Below are 16,961 nucleotides of genomic sequence, written 5' to 3' on the forward strand. Positions count from 1 at the left end.
ATTCAATAAACAATTATTCAACTGAACACACTTTATTTTAAACTTATCTTAAGCTCAGAAACAACTACCACACTTCATACTGAACAATCTTAGGAATAAGAAATATTCATGCTTTGGAATCATTGTGTTTTCAAATGTCTACCTCTTGAGCCAACTCTGAGTATTTGTTGAATTTTTTAAAATGGCTGTGGAAGAGAAATGAAGTTTGTAATTCTACACACACACACACACACACACACACACACACACACACACACACACACACACACACACACGTACGTATAGCTTTAAATTTCTTCAAGATTTCTAGCTCCTAATAGTCCAGGCCAGTGTGTGCTGCCTAATCCCTGGGACCCACAGGTGTGAAAAATCAATTGTTCTGTGAATGCCTATAACCCCTAACAAGTACTGCCTTATTCAGTAACCATGGCTATGGATCACTAAAGCTTAGTCCTCTTAACTTTTGAGTAATTGCCATTTTATATCATAGTAAAGGTTTATCAAAGCAAGAAATATGACAGCTGGACAAGACAGGGGCAGGACAAGAAAAGTGGCTGCAGTGCCAATGATAATTTGTAATTGTTGATTTGAGTAGAATATTACTATGCTATAAAAATGATTGACTCAATGAGCTTAGAAAAACATGGAAAGATTTGCATGAAATAACGAAGAACAAAATGACCAGAACCAAGAGAACACTGTATATGGTAATAGTTATATTGTTTTAAGAATAACTTTGAGTGAATAATTATTTTATCTATTATAAATACCCAACTTAACTATAAAGTACATATGAAGAAAGACACTGTCTACATCCAGACAAAGAAAAGATAAATCTCTTTGTGTCTAATGATGGCTATTTCTAGGTGGGGAGAGAAGGAAGAAAAAAAATTTACATGATCACTGCATATTTAAAAGGAATTTCAAGTTTACATAACAAAATTACAGTTTCATAGGTAATCATCTTTTTTATTCTATTGTGTTACAGAGATGCTTATTTTATTCCATAATTAAAAATAAAATAGATGGGAAAAACACTACACCCTGAGATTTGTAACAAATTTTACCTTTGTAATGGAAGTCTGACACTTTCACAGAGCTCCTGGGATGGTATCTTTCCATGTGGAGAACCTGGGAAGGCTGATTTTTGGAAAATTATGATTTTGAGTAAGGGATGTACCTTTGGGAGACTGAAGCATGTATGGATGTTTTGTAATTGGTTCTACTCAGATAACCATAAGGCAAAGAAAAGGTTTTTTGTTTGGCTATGGAAGGATTCAGAAAAGGGAGGCACTTGCAATTCTGACCTTTTTTGCCTCATTTTCTTTTGACTTGTGGGTGAGAGACCATGCCAACCTTGGGAATTTCAGGAGAGCAAACAATCAGAAAAGAAAGCTTAAGTCAAAGTTAGGTTTTCAATGTCCCAAAGAGCAAAGATTGACTTTTGGAGTGATCTGAAGAAACCTAGCCCACCAACAGCCAATTAGGTATGAACTTAGTGGGACCAATCCTATATAGGAAGTGAACTAAGTTTCTAACCTAATTCACCAGAGACTGAGATAGTGAGGGGACAGGGAAGGAGGGTAGTCGTGGCGGCAGGATGCTCTTAAGTTGGTTCTTTCTTAGAAGTGAATATCTCCTTTAAACTACCTGATGTTAAGTAGTTAAGTAGAATTAGAATACCAGTTATAGTCCCTTAACAATGGGAGGAATAATAGCTAGTGGGGTCTTAAGTCATGAAAGTAGAAAAAAAGAAGAATCCTCCAAACCTTTAGGACACCTTAGAACTCTGAGAGGGAGATGAAGCCAGCCTGACTGAAAAAAGAAAGTCAAGAGTGTACTCATTCACCTTGTTTTGGAAAGTAAGTGAGGAAGCAGGTTGGAAAGAAAGCTGAGTTGGCAAGGCTGTGAGTCCCATGGTTAAGAATTTTAAATGCCAGCTCGTTGTTAGAAGGTTGTTAATAATTTCTTGTAGTTTTGTTTTTATTCACTAATTATTTTCAGAACTCTGAATGGGGTTCACAAAGGACTGAGAAGCTTAAGGGGAATCTCAGCTTTTAAGAATCTAGAAAGGTCATTAGGAAAACAGTTCCCATTTGGTACCTGCTCACTGGTCCCAGAGCCTCCTGCTCATGGTAAAAGGACAAAAACAAAATGGAATCTCAGCTTGAAAAGCTGTTAGGGAACAGCCTTGCCTTGAGCATTGATCCTCTTGGGTGGAAGAGAGCCTTCTGGAGATCCAGATTTATCTCAGTGGCTTGAAGAAGGCTGTCCTGTCAGTGAAGGAACACAAAGATCCTAGTAGTGATGGAGGGCCCCCTTAGTGCAGCATTGACATTTTTGAAGGCAGATCTCTGCCAGGAGAGCCCCACTTAGACCTCAGAGGTTGATGTAAAATTTCTGAGGTTGCATCAGCTGTCCTATTTATCTTTCAGCAAATGCTGCTTCAAAAGACTTTAGGTCACTAAGTGTTTCTTTCAGGGAAAGGAATGAGTTCAATTGATCCCCTTAGACCAAAGATCCTCCTGAAAAAATGTACCTTAGTTCCTGTTTAAAATTGACACTTTGCTGCTGCTGCATGTCAAAAAGCTTCATGAGAAATTTAGAGTTACCATCTAAAGGCAATGGGGTTGGAATTCTAGCATCTCAGAAGTGAAATCACCTCAGATGCCTTTAAAATATTGGAAGAATTATTTTGATTGATATAAACAGGGAGAGGGAGGAACCTGTGTTGTTCCTTAAAGCAACTTAATTCTTGTGTGCATTTAGGATGTTGATTTGTTGACTCAGAAGTTTGAGAAAGATTAGGACTGGGGGAGAGGGGAAAATATTCTCTTTCCCAGACTGTTTGAGAGATGCGTATTATACTTGATGCTTTAGCTCGGAGTGGAACGTCAAGGTGGCACAATCCATTATACTATAGAGATAGTCCTAGGGGCATCTGTAGCTGAACATGTAGAATTCTGATGAACCAAGTGCTGTGCTCTCTTAGCTGGTCTCTAAAATCACCAAAGTAACAATGTGTGTGCTCTTCTCTCTGCATTTGGGGACTATTTAAGGAATGACCCAATATCAGAAGCTTCCCAGCTTATTCTCTGTGTCAAATATGAAGTAGACTTAGACCTAGGAATCTTTATCTTCCATCTGTTCACTTGACTATCACCCTAGTTCAGGGTCTAGCCCCTTCTTGCCTTGACTATTGCTCCTAATTGGACTCTGCCTCCATTGTCTCCCTCCTACAACATCTTCTCTGTACAAGGCAGCCAAGTTGTCATTCTTGATGTAGAGGTATGACTGTATCATTTCCCTGCTCTGTAAACTCAATCAGCATCCTACTTCCTCTAATATCAAACACTAAATACTCCATTTGACATTTAAAGTTTTGGTTCCGATCTATCTATTACTCCCTGCCCCCTTTCTTATAGTCTACCATCTAGGCAAAATGGCCTTCTTGTTCTTTTTCATGTCAGTCCATGTTCCATATCTATATCTTCACACAGGCTTTCCTCATGCCTGGAATACATTCTGTCCTCACCTCAAACTCTTAGAATCTCTTGTTTCTTCCAAGGCTCAGTTCAGATGCCATACAATCTCCTCCATGAGGCATTCCTCACCCTCCGAGCTGCTATGTGTTCCTCCCATCCAGTTATATTGTAATTATTTTGTAGCTGTTTCATATCTGTTTATATGGAAAGAAAGAAGAAACAAAGGAAGAAAAAGGAAAGAAAGAAAGAAAAAAGAAAGAAAGAAAGAAAGAAAGAAAGAAAAAGAAAGGAAGGAAGAAAGAAAGAAAGAAAGAAAGAATGTCTCTATCTACACTCGATGCATCAGCTTTCTATCTGGAATTAGACTGCATACTTCATCATGAAACCTTTGCAAATGTGATTGGCCATTGTGTTGACCAGAGTTACTAAATCTTTCAAAGCTGATTATTTCTACAATATTGTTGTCCAATTTGTCCAATTATCTCGTAATTCCTAAATCTGATAACCTTTTCTCAATCCTCATCCTTCTTGACCTCTTTGCAGCCTTAAACACTGTAACTCATTCTCTTCTCCTGAATGATGTCTTCTTTTTAGGTTTTCCTGACAATGCTGGTTGTTCTCCTACTTGTGTGATTGATCCTTCTTTGACTACCATGCTGGATATTCATTCAGGTTTCTCCTGCTAACTATGAGTGTCCCCTAAAGCTCTCTTCTCCTTCTGTTTTATTTTACTTGGTGATTCTGTCAGCTCCCATGGAATCAATGATCAACTCTATGTAGATGACTGATAGATCTATTTATCCAGTCCTAATTTCTTGTCTGAGTTTTCTAACTACACTGGGCATCTTGAATTGAATATCCCATGAACACCTTAAACTTAACATGTCCAAAACTGAAACTACTATCTGCCCCCTCCCCAAACTGTCCCTCTTCTTAGTATCCCAAGATCACAAACTAGGTCTCTTCTTTGATTCTTTACTCTCTTTTATCCCCTTTCTCATATCCAATCTGCTTAAAACTCCCATTGCTTCTGCTTTCCCCAAATCTTTCACATCTGTCTATCTATCTATCAATTATCTATCTATCTATCTATCTATCTATCTATCTATCTATCTATCTATCTATCTATCTATCTATCTATCTACCCTCTTATTTCCTCTGACGTTGCCACTATCCTGGTTAGGTCCTCATCATTTCTTTCCTAGACTACTGCAATAGCTTCTTATTGGTCTTGCTTTATCTGTCCCCCCCACCCCAGTCTATCCTCCGTTCACTTGTTAAATTTATCTTCCTAAAGCATAAGTCTGACCATGTTACCCATTCAGTGAACTCCAGTGATTCCCTTTTACTTCCACAATTAATATATAATTCTTCATTTGACTTTTAAAGATGTCTATAACTTTCCCCTTCTAACTTTTCCATTCTTCTTACACCTTATTCTCCCACCTTCCCCCTCTTCCATCCCACTGCTATCTCTAAGATCCAGTACCACTATCCTCCTTGCTATTCCTAGAACAAAATGTTCCAATTCAAACCTTCATGCATTTTCACTGGCTGTCCCCTATGCCCAGAAATCTCCTCCTTATGTCTGCTTCCTTCAAGTCTTACTTAAAACCTTATGTTCTCTATAAAGCCTTTCCTGGTCCCCTTTAATGTTAGTAATTTTCTTCCGAGATTATCCTCCATTTATCCTGGGTAGATCTTGTTTGTATGTAGCTGTTTTCTCATCTATTTGATTGTGTGCTCCTTGAGATTAGTGACTGTTTTTCTCCCCTTCTTTGTATCCCCAGTGATTAGCATAGTGCCTGGCACATGTCAGGTCTTTAATTAATGCTTCTTGACTAGTTGTTTTTGCCCTGTTTTTCTTTTTCCAAATAGTGATTCTAATTAAAGAAAACCTTTGCTTCCTCAGCTCTCACAAAGTAATGCAGTCCTTAAAAACAACAAAACTCCCACCAAAACACAACTTAATGTATTTTACATTAAAAGTTATCTGTTTATGCATCTTATTGCTTATAAGATTGTAAGCTCCATAAGGGTCGGGACTGTGTCTTATCTAAACCTTGTATCTGTGGGCAATGGGCACTTGATAAATGATTCATGAATTGAATGGGGGAGACTGTCTGAATCAGAAAAACAGGGTCAACGTGGGCTAAAAGAAAAAACTCTTTCATGAAATTTTAATACCTTAGTGAAATCACTTAAACTAGGTGGAATCATTTGTATTAGAAAGAGCCCTGGATTAAATCAGGGGACAAAAGTTATTCCTACATCCATCAGTGACATACTGTGCAAAATTAAGGAGATACACCTTGGTGTTTTCCCCTATCTGTAAAATTAGGGGTCTGGACTAGATTTATTATGCCCCTTGCAGTTCTGGTATATGTTTCTATGTAGCAAAAACTATGTTTGTGCAGGAATAAGTTTTTTTTGGAAAAAAAATTAGAGCAAATAAAAGAAGCTAAGTATCTCCAAGGTTATACATTTTTTAAAAACTAAGTAAATAAGAAAAGGCAAGTTTTGGGCCTTTGAATGACCGATTTCAAAGATTTTATTTAAAAATCAGCATCTAAGATGAAGTTCTAAATTCCCACAGCACATAGGACTCACCATTCTTATTTTAAAATAGAAGTTGTGTGATAGATATATAATTCCCTGTGGTTTTAGATTTCCTTCTAATACCCACTGGTCTACAAAAACAACACTAACACACGGCTGGTTTTATTTACCACCAGTAGATCCTATAGTTTATTTGAGCAGAAATAGAAATTGAATTTCCCTTAAGGTCCTAACACTGTTTTCATTTTCTCTCCAACAGCTCTAGACCCATCCAAAGATCCCTGCTTGAATGTGAAGTGCACTCCCCATAAAGTGTGTGTAACTCATGACTACCAGACAGCTGCGTGTGTGAGCCGAAAGCAGCTGATGCAGAGGTAAGAAGACCTGGCTTGGCTGAGAGGCCTTGTAAACAGATATTCTGCAGACCTGGAGAGTGCAACATCCACCTTAGAAAAAAGACTTTTGAGAGTTTTGGCCTGCTGGTTTGGTTACTTGACAAAACTTTGGTTGTATGTATACCAAGAAGACATTATATTGTTGAAGAAAATTAGGGATAATGATCAGAGTGGAAATTCACGTAGTGCTTTACAATTTTCATATATATTACCTTATTTGAGCCTCACAATCCTGTGAAGTGAACAATACAAGTATTAGTACATACATTTTACAGATGAGAGGAAACTGGGTGTTAGAGAGGTTAAATGATTTGTTCCGAGATCAAGAAAACTTAATACCAAAGTATTATACGCACAGTCATTATAGTAATATAAACACATTCAATATGGAAATGCAAGAACATTCCAGTTAAATAGAATGATCAGTATTGTGTCAGACTATTAAAGTTAAAGGATATATCATTCCTTTTAGTTAATGTTAATTTTGGTAATGATTTAGTTAATAACTGCTTTCCCAGGGACTATGAAAAAAGGAGTTTGTTTGGGTGTTTGCTGGGAAGTATATGTTGTTGCTGCAAAACATATCAACAATTTCATTCAAAAGGTAAATATCTTACCCACAGACATAGGTAGGGAATCAGAGGTAGGACTGCAACTCCCATTATCTGACTGCAAGACAGGTGCTCTTGGGATTATATAACCTTGCTTGTATAATCAAAAATTATTCTTGGGTTCCTTATAAGTGAAACTAATTCCCATCTTATAAGAGCAGAATTTGGGAATAATGTGAATTCTTGAAGAAATTGTTCATATTGTTGGCTCAGCATCATAGAGGATAGACATATAGCTCTAAGTTACTCCCCCAAGTCAACTTCCACTTGAGCTCATGAGTTGAAGCCACAGAAGTTGGCTACTATTGCTAGGTTTTAGGTTAGAGTCTATGGCACCTGGCTCTGACCCCTATCAGCAAGAGTATGCTGGAACCAGCTCTAGCCAGCTTGAGCCAGTTGTTAAATTTTCAGTATGAATATTTGTACCTTGGAAATCAACAGGTATAAATAAGTGGTTGATTTATTGTTTTGTTTATCATCTATACTTAAGAAAGTGTTAATAATCTAGAATAAAGTTAAAAATATCTATGCTCTTCCTGAGGGAGAATCAATATGGCAGAGCATTTAACTATGGTCTCTTAAAATTCCCTTCCAAATAATTTCAAAATAATGACTCAAATCAAATACTGGAGTTGCAGAGTCAACAGAAGTTCTGAGTTAGACCTTCTTCTAGCCCAAGACAACTAAGAAGGTTGGAAGGAGAGCTCTGTGACATAGGGGTGGAGCCTGACCTGGAGCCCATATGGATTCAACACCAGTGATGGTGGCAAGAGAAGCAGCAGGAGTTTTGGGAGCTCTCAAGCCAGAGTTGGTAAGGAGACCTGGTAACTAATCAGAAAGAGATTATAGGGATCCCCTGTGCTTGCACTGGATGCAGGTCTGTGTGCTGTTCTGCAACTCCATTTTCTATAGCCACTTCTGGGTCATATTCCAGGGCAGAGAGGAGCACTTCCAGTCATGAGGGAATGTAGGAGTCCATTAGCAGGATTGCTTTCAGTCACAGGGATCAGGACACTGAGGAACAATATGGCATATAATCTCAAGGGATCAGGGGTCCTTCCTGGGTTATTGTTGTTATTGTTGGCGGTGGTGGTTCTTTGTTCTTGAAGAGGACCAGAATACAGTCCATAGTGACCATACCTCTCCTCAGATCTCATCACCTTTCAATAGCACTGAAAACTTAAAAACTCCTGGAATTAAATCTGAAAACAGCAGTGTGAAAAAGCCTGAAGCTTGAGACAGTACTACAAAAGCAGTACCAAGAGGAAAATTTATATCGCTAAATGAATACATTAATAAAAGAGCAGATCAATAAACTGGGCATGCAACTAAAAAAATGAAATAAATCAAAAATCCCCAACTGAGTGCCAAAACAGAAATCCTGAAAATAAAAGAAGGTATTAATAAAATTGAAAGAAAAACAAAAGCCACATTGTACTAATAAATAAAATTAGGAGTTGGTTTCATGGGGAAAAAATATAATAAAATAGATAAACCATTAGTTAATTCGATTAAAAAAAAGAATGAAAACCAAATTACCAGTATCAAAAATGTAAAGGGTGAATGTATCTCCAATGAAAATGAAATTAAAACAATTATTAAGAGTTGTTTTGCCCACTTGTATGCCGGTAAAATTGACAATCTAAGTAGAAAGGATGAATATTTAAAGAAATATTAATTGCCCATATTAACAGAAGAGGAAATGGAATATTTAAATAACTCTGCCTTAGACAAAGAAATTGAACAAGCCATCAATGAGCTCCCTAAGAACAATTTCTAGTAACAGTTGGATTTCCAAATGAATTTTACCATTTACTTAAGGAACAACTATTCCAAGTACTGTATAAACTATTTGAAAAAGCAGATAAAAAGGAGTTTTGCCAGATTCCTTTTATGACATAATTGTGGTTTAGATTTCTAAACCAAGGAGAGCAGAGACAGAGGAAGAGAACTGTAGGCTAATTTCCTTGATAAATATTGATATAAAAATTTTAAGTAAAATACTAGAAAGGAGATTGAATCAATATATCAGAAAGATCATACATTATGACTATGTAGGATTTAAGCCAAGAATGCAGAGCTAGTTTAATGTTAGGAAAACTACAAGTGTAATTGACCATACCAGTGAGAAAAAGGACTGTCTCAGTAGGTGTGGAAAAACTTTTGACAGAATACATCACCCACTCCTACTAAAAACACTAGAAAATATTGGAAAAATGGATCCTTTCTTAAAATGATAAGTAGTATCTCTCCCAAACCAAGAGCAAGCATTATTTGTAATGGTGTTAATCTTAAAGCCTTTCCAATAAAATCAGGAGTGAAGCAAGAATGTTCATTATCACAATATTGTATTAGAAATGCTAGCTCTAGCAATATGAGAAGAAAAAAATCAAAGGCATAAAATAGGCAATGAGGAAATAAAACTATCACTCTTTGCAGATGATATGATAGCATACTTAGAGAATCAACTACAAAATGGTTGTACCAATTAACAACTTTTGCAAAGTTGCAGGATATAAAATTAACCCACCTAAATCATCAGCATTTCTGTATATTGCCAGTAGCAAGAGATAAAAAGAGAAATTCCATTAAAAATAACTGCAGACAATTCTAAATACTTGGTAGTCTACCTGACAAGACAAATCCAGAGACTATATGAACACAATTACAAAATACTTTTCACAAAAATAAAAATAAATCCTACCAACTTGAGAAATATTAATTTACTTATGGGTAGTTCAAACCAATATAATAAAAATGACAATTCTACCTAAGTTAATTTACTTATTCAGTGCCATACCAATCACATTACCAGAGAATTATTTTTTGGAGCTAGAAAAAATGCTAACAAAATTCATCTGGAACAACAAAAAGTCAAGAATATGAGGGGAATTGATTAAAAAAAACCATGTAGATGAAGGCAGTACCAGATTTCAAACTATATCACAAACTGGTAGTTATCAAAACAATATGGTCTTGGCAAAAAAAAAAAAAAGTAGAATGGTGGATTAGTGGAATAGATTAGGTATATATTAATCTAGTGTTTGATAAACCCATACATCCAATCTTTTGGGACAAGAACTCATTATTTGACAAAAATTACTGGAAAAGTGGAATACAGTTTGACAGAACATAGGTATAGACCAGGGGTGGGGAACCTGTGGCCTTGAAGCTACATGTGGCCTTCTAGGTCCTCAAGTGTAGCTCTTCATTTGTTTTGTGAAGTTTGGATTCTGTCAAAGTCTGCATGTTCTATAAGAAATAATGAGCGGGGTGGTTTGAGAAAAACCTGGGAAGACTTATATGAACTGGTAACAATCAACCGTGAAAGACTTAGTTACTATTCTCAATACAGTGATTCAAAACAATTTCAAAGGACCCTTGATGAATGCTATAAATCTCCAGAAAAAGAACTGATGAACTCTGAGTACAAATTGAAGCACACTTTTACTTTTCTTTATTCTTCTTATGGGTTTTTTAACATGTGTTTTCTTTTGTAACATGGTTAATATGGAAATATGTTTTGTATGACTTCATATGTATAATCAGTATCATATTGGTTGCCTTCTCAAGGTTTGTGATAGGAGTAGGAGTAGGAGGGAAGTATAGAATTTGGGACCCAAAGTTAAAAAAAATGAATGATGTAAGTGTTTTTAAAATATAATTGGGTAATATTTAATAAGCAAAATGTATTGACATGCAAAAATATATGTGCATATAAATATTTTGGAGATCCCGGTCATTAAATATTTACCAGTACATCCCTACCTATACCTAAACCTGAACTGGGGTGCCTCCCTAGTCATACAGTAGCAAAGGTATTAACTATAGTACAGTAAGAAAAATAGCTGTGAAACATTTTACCCATAAATCTGTATACATTTGCCCACAAATACACACAGCATCCATATGAAGAATGGGAATCATTGTGTTGAGAACTTATATGGCCAATCCTGCTCATTCCCTTACTGATACTGCTGGATCTAAAAATCCTTTTTCTCCTGTGAAGTTCTCACAAAACTCCCTCATTGATGTAGTGCCTCTCTTGAAAAGTTTGCTCAGCTAAACACTCAGAATCTGTTCCTCTCCGTAGGTCATCTCTGTATAGATACCCAAGGTTAGCACCCTCTGGAGTCCACAACTGACTCTTCATTGCTACTCAAAGTCATTTTCCTTGAAATGGTTTCCAGCTTTTTCATATGACTATAAATGGTTTTGATTTCTTCCTCTGAAAACTGCCTGTTCATATCCTTTGACCATTTATCAATTGGAGAATCACTCACATTTTTATGGATTTGAAAAAGTTCTTTGTATATTTGAGATATGAGACCTTTATCTGAGAATCTGTCTACAAAATTATTTCCCCAAATTTTCTGCTTTCGTTTGAGTGATCACTTCTCTGTATTAATGTCTGTCTGGAATTTGTGTCTCTGCTTTTTCTGTTGTGCCTAGATTCTCTCAAATTGTCATTCCAATGGCTGTATGGGATGTCTCCTCTGGGCAAAGACCTCTGTTGATAGATGCCATGGTTTATGGTGGAGGATGGAGCTAGAAGATCTCTTTTCTTCTCTTGATGAGGTCATTCTTCATAAAATTCTCAGGCTGTTTAATGCTCCTAAATTGTCACCAGGGCTTAGCTATTTTAAACCATGCAAAGATAGCTATTTTTTGAGGGGTGTTTATCTAATGGAATTCCTCCCTTCTGCCAAAATTAGAGTGATGTTGATATTTTAATAGAGATAAGGCTGTAACCAAATTGTTAACATATTAAAACTGCATCCTTTGAGATTATATCTTGTGACTAAGTCAGTTGAGATTGGGTTTGGGGATAAGGGAAAGCACCAGATCCATCCTTCTTTCTCATAGATATACTCTCACATAATCCCATAATATCCATACATGCCTATCAGGGCATGCCTATGCTGGTCCTGCTAGTGCACCCAAAAGAGTGTGCTCAATCCCCGACCAGTTCCCTCTTAATTCTCTGTCTCTGCTTCTCTGGGCCCAAGAATTAGAACAGTTTGTTTTCTCCCTCCCACTGTTAACAGCCCATCCTTCTATTTAACTTTTTCTCCTTTCATTCTTATTTTAAAGCAGAACCAATTTTGCTGTCTCTCTCCCTCCCTTTCATGCCCCCCCTTTCAAACTTCACTTGAAGCTTTCCAAAGGTTTCAACCACTGTAGGGGAAACAAACCAGAGGAATAAAATAAGAAACAATGAGAAATTTATATATTTTTATGCTTTATTGATGCTTTTAAAAAATATCTTTTACTTCTTCATCATTCTCCCTTTGTTTACAGTAGAACACTCTTTTTTGTCTAATGAGAACAGTTAAGGAAAACCAACACATACATACATGCCTAGTCTGTAAACATGTACCTCATTTTGTACCTATTATCTACACCCAACATATTTCATCATCAAGTCCTCTGAAATCCTAATCAGTTACTGCATTGATATATGTTCTGAAGCCTTTCTTTTCCTTTAGATTGTTGTGGTCATCATGCATGTTGCCCTTCTGACTCTGCTCACTTTCTTCTGCATCAATTTATATAAGTCTTCCCAAAGGCTCTGAAAAAAAGATACATTTTCAGAAGTCTTGAAACCTTACTCTAGTAATCATCACTGCTACTTGTAGACAAAATGGTGCCAGCGCCAACTTCATCATTCCTGTCCTTTCACTAACTCATCTCATCTTCAATTTAAAACTAGTAAATGAAGATTGCTCTCTATAGGCACAATAATAGATATTAAGGTTACAAAAACAAAAAATATGATAATCCCTTTCCATAAGGAGTTAAAATTCTTCTCTTAGAAGCTCTATCCAACTTTCCCCTCTTTGTTATTCTTGGACTCAAGTGAAATATTTCATCTGTAAAATAGGAAGATTGGACTAGATTAGACAGCCTCTCAACTTTAGATTTTTGATCCTATGATTCTATGGCTGTTAGAATAATCCCTTGAATGCTTGTCTCATCTTTTCTTGTGGCAGTCAGAAAGCTGCCTTAGGTCATTCCCTCAACAGGCCGCAATCCTGGACTGAGGATAGGGAGCTTGGGGATGATATAAAGCCAAGAGAGCATTGATAATGAGTTGGTTTAATTTCAGTGCATGAAGAATACCTTCTTGGGGTGCTAGGGTTTTCCAGGGCAAAAAATTGTGCACTACTGCTGCCACTCTGGGCCTGTTTGGACACAATCACCACCACCACCATCACTGCCATCATCATAGAGTTAATCAAGGACCTGTAAGGAAAAAGGAAACGTCTCCATTCTGCATTCTTTCTTTTCTGTTGCTCCAGATGAGGTTGGTATGAGGCAATGGAAAGTGAGTAGACTTGTGGACAAAAGACCTGGATTCTAGTTCTAGATCTCTATGCATTTAAGGGAGACACTAGACTGGCTTTTGCTGTTGGTTCTGGAACTGGCAAACTATGTAAACTTGGTCAAGTTGGCTAAAGTCTTTGAACTTCATTTTCCTCATCTGTAAACTGGGAGTAAGTCTTGCCCCACTTACCTTAATGAGTTGTTATGAATATCAAAGGAGATAATAGAAGTGAAAGTGATTTTTTAAAAAGGTACATGGGCAATTCAGATACTGTACAAGATATTTTTATCTTAATGTGTAATCTAGAGCCCCAAAGCTCAGTTCAAATCCCACCTTTGCCATGAAGCCTTCACTGACTATGCCAGACCTTCCTGATGTTTTCATTCTTTGGACTTCTATCCTGTTTTTGTCTTTGACATTTATTTGGCACTGGAGGAATTATTTCCTTGTGACATCCTTTTATCCTACAATTAAAGATGGTCAAGAGGTGGTTCTCTAACTACTTGAGCCACCCTTCAGTTTCTACTAGGTGGATCATGAAATGTTGTTCTCCACATATTCATTGAAAATTTCATGAATGATAAAATTCTCTTTTTGCTCTCCATAATCAATTCAACTTCTTTTGAGTTTGCAATTAGTTATGAACCATCTATACTAAATCAAACAAAATGTCTTTCTAAAGTATAAGGGGTTGTCTGTCTGTCTTCAAATCTTATTTCCTCCCCTCACCTCCACCTCACTGCTTGCTTTTAAAAATTTAAAATATATATACATATATATATATATGTATTTCTCTTTTTTCCCCACTGCTTTCTCCTTCCCACACCCCCAGCCTCCAATATTCTCTAACTCCTGCTACTTTCTTCAGTTTTCTGCCTGTTCTTCCTGTCTTGGCATCGGTATCATAACATAGACCTAAGAAGGATCAAAATACAAAACGCCCAGTACAAAGAATTGTGGTGTTCACAACACAGTGAATCAAACCAGTTTCACTTGAGGAGAGATACACAAAAAGTTCAGGGCAGGTAAGGAAGATGGTAGAAACACCGGGATGCTGATGGAACTGGAGAAAAGGGAATTTTGGCCATTATTAGGGGTCTTACCCTGAGAAGGTTATTCAGTTTCCCTCTTCAGAGCTTCCCTGGGACATCTTCAATTAGCAGGTCTAGGAGATTGTTGCTGAGATAATGCAATCGTGTCTGCCTCTTCATGACCCTATTTGGGGTTTCTTGGCAAAGATACAGGAGTGGTTTGCCATTCCATTCATTTTATAGATGAGGAACTGAGGCCAACAGGGTTAAGTGACTTGCCCAGGTTCACACGGCTGATAAGTGTCTGATGCCAGATTTGAATTCAGGAAGATGAATCTTTCTGACTCCAGGTCTGGCATTCTATCCACTGCACTTCCTAGCTGCCCCTAATGAAGATGTACAGTGAAACAAATCAAGACATTGGCCATGTCTGACTGTATGATTCATTCATTCATTCAGCTCTCTGTGGAGAGAGTCATGAGGTGTATTTTACTACCAGTCTTGAGTTTAAATCTTGGCTTTGCCACTCACTAGCTGCTTGACCTTGAACAAGTCACTTCAGCTTTTCTGTCCCTCAGTTTCCTCATTCATAAAATGAAGGGTTCAGCTCAATAACTTTCATCCCTAAATCTCTTTTTTCTTTGATCCATGATATCATTATTTACCCATGTTTTTCTCTAAACCCTCCAAAGAGGTTCTACCCAACACACTGTAAGCTTTCTTTTGAGCGTTTTATTATTTCTGAGATCCCAAAACATATGTTAAACATATTAACATCTGATCTTGACTTAGTAATGATGATGATTCTGTCTTGCCCTTTGCCTCTCTTTTCCACTGCTTCTCCTGTGCTACCATTACCGTATGATACAGAAATAACAACCTTGAAGAATGTCAGAGCTGCAAGACTTTAAAAATCTTTTACTCGGACCTTCTTATTTTTCAGATGAGGAAACTGAGATCCAGAGTGAGAAAGTGGCTTGTCCAAAGTCACACAGTTAGTGGCATAACTTGAATTGGAGTGAGTCAGTCATTCAATCAATCAAGGTCACTTTGCATGCAACCACTGTGCTTGACTTTTCACTATACCAACCTCCTACTCACCTTTCTTGCCTGTGATTAGAGTTAAAAAGGACAGGGGGAGAAGATGTATTACAATGGAAAGGTTGTTGAACCCTCTTGTTGAACATGGAGTCACAGGAACTCAGATCTCTCTGATATTGCCTGTAGACAAGTTATTTGATCTCTCTGGGCCTCAATTGCCTGATCTGTAAAATGAGGAGGTCAGAGTAGATAGATAGCAAGTTCCCTTTTACAACTATGATCCCATAAATCAGATTCCTAAAATGGGCCCATCTCATGCCCTTTTCCTCTACCTAGCCCTCTGCCCCCAATTACCATCAACCTCTGAGGACTCTTCAGTCTTATTTAGAAGTACTTAGAGGTGACCTAGGTAGTCACATATAGTGATTCATCCTATACCAAGTACCAGGGTAGTAGCTGTGGCTTCAGATGATATAGCCTGTCACTGTTGGTAGCTTGCTCTCATTGCCTATACAAGACATTGTGATGTTTTTAAATGCTTTTCAGAAATAACCCCCATTTTCTGATTGCTCTGGCTGAGGGTATACCATTCATTGCCATTGCCTCTCAGCCATCCTCAGGAACAATGTCTAAGTCTCTATGACAGTGGAAGTTAAAGGCTGTGCTCGACTCCTCTGACTGTCTTTCTCTTTCCTCTCTTTTGGCTCCATGTACTACCTGTAGCTGTTGCACCAGGACTTCAACTGAAGTAGACCTTTCCTAATACAGTTCAGATCACAGGCAAAGCACATTTCTTTGTCAAAAACTGTCTTGATGACATTCACAAGAGGTCCCTAGGAACCCACAGACATCTTCAACACTCTCGGCAGAGTTACTCCTCTCTCTCCTTCGTTGGTTGACCTAGAGGAAGGTTAGAGAAAGAAGGTAGTGATACTCAGGGTCAGATTTTGAAGTACTGCTTTACAACAGATATGAGTTAGGAAGAAAAGCACTGAGAACAAGTTGTAGTATATGAAAGTAATGGAATACTGAAAGACTTATATGAAATGATGCTGAGTGAAGTGAGCAGAACCAGGGGAACATTGTACACAGTAACAGCCACGTTGTGTGATGACTGACTTTGATAGACTTAGCTCTTCTCATCAATGCAAAGAACAACAACAAAAAAAACAAACTCATGATGCAAAATGCCATCCACATTCAGAGAAAGAAATATGGATTGAATGCAGATTAAAGCATACTATTTAATATCTTTTTTTTTTTTTGTTTTTTTTGTTTTTTGTTCTTTTTTTTGTTTTTTCTTTCTCATGGTTCCTACTGTTCATTTTAATTCTATATAACAAAGCTAATTTGAAAATACGTTTAATAAGAATGTATATGTAGAGCCTGTATTAGATTATACACTGTCCTTAAGAGAGAGGAGGGGAGGGAAGGGAAGTAGAGATCATTTAAAACTTATGGAAGTGAATGTTGAAAACAAAAAAAATTAATTAATTTATTTATTTAAAAAA

At 37.1% G+C, this 16,961-nt stretch overlaps 1 protein-coding gene across 1 annotated transcript in view; it reads left to right on the forward strand.

Annotated features, from left to right (window-relative positions):
- The window catches only part of SPOCK1 (SPARC (osteonectin), cwcv and kazal like domains proteoglycan 1), a 759,531-nt gene that overhangs the window by 459,901 nt on the left and 282,669 nt on the right, over positions 1-16,961 (forward strand). The window contains exon 4 of the mRNA XM_072629860.1: positions 6,304-6,418. Coding sequence (XP_072485961.1) covers positions 6,304-6,418 — 115 coding nt within the window. The remainder of the gene's footprint in view (positions 1-6,303; positions 6,419-16,961) is intronic.

Source organism: Notamacropus eugenii, chromosome 1, assembly GCF_028372415.1.
Source record: "Notamacropus eugenii isolate mMacEug1 chromosome 1, mMacEug1.pri_v2, whole genome shotgun sequence".
Taxonomy (NCBI): domain Eukaryota; kingdom Metazoa; phylum Chordata; class Mammalia; order Diprotodontia; family Macropodidae; genus Notamacropus; species Notamacropus eugenii.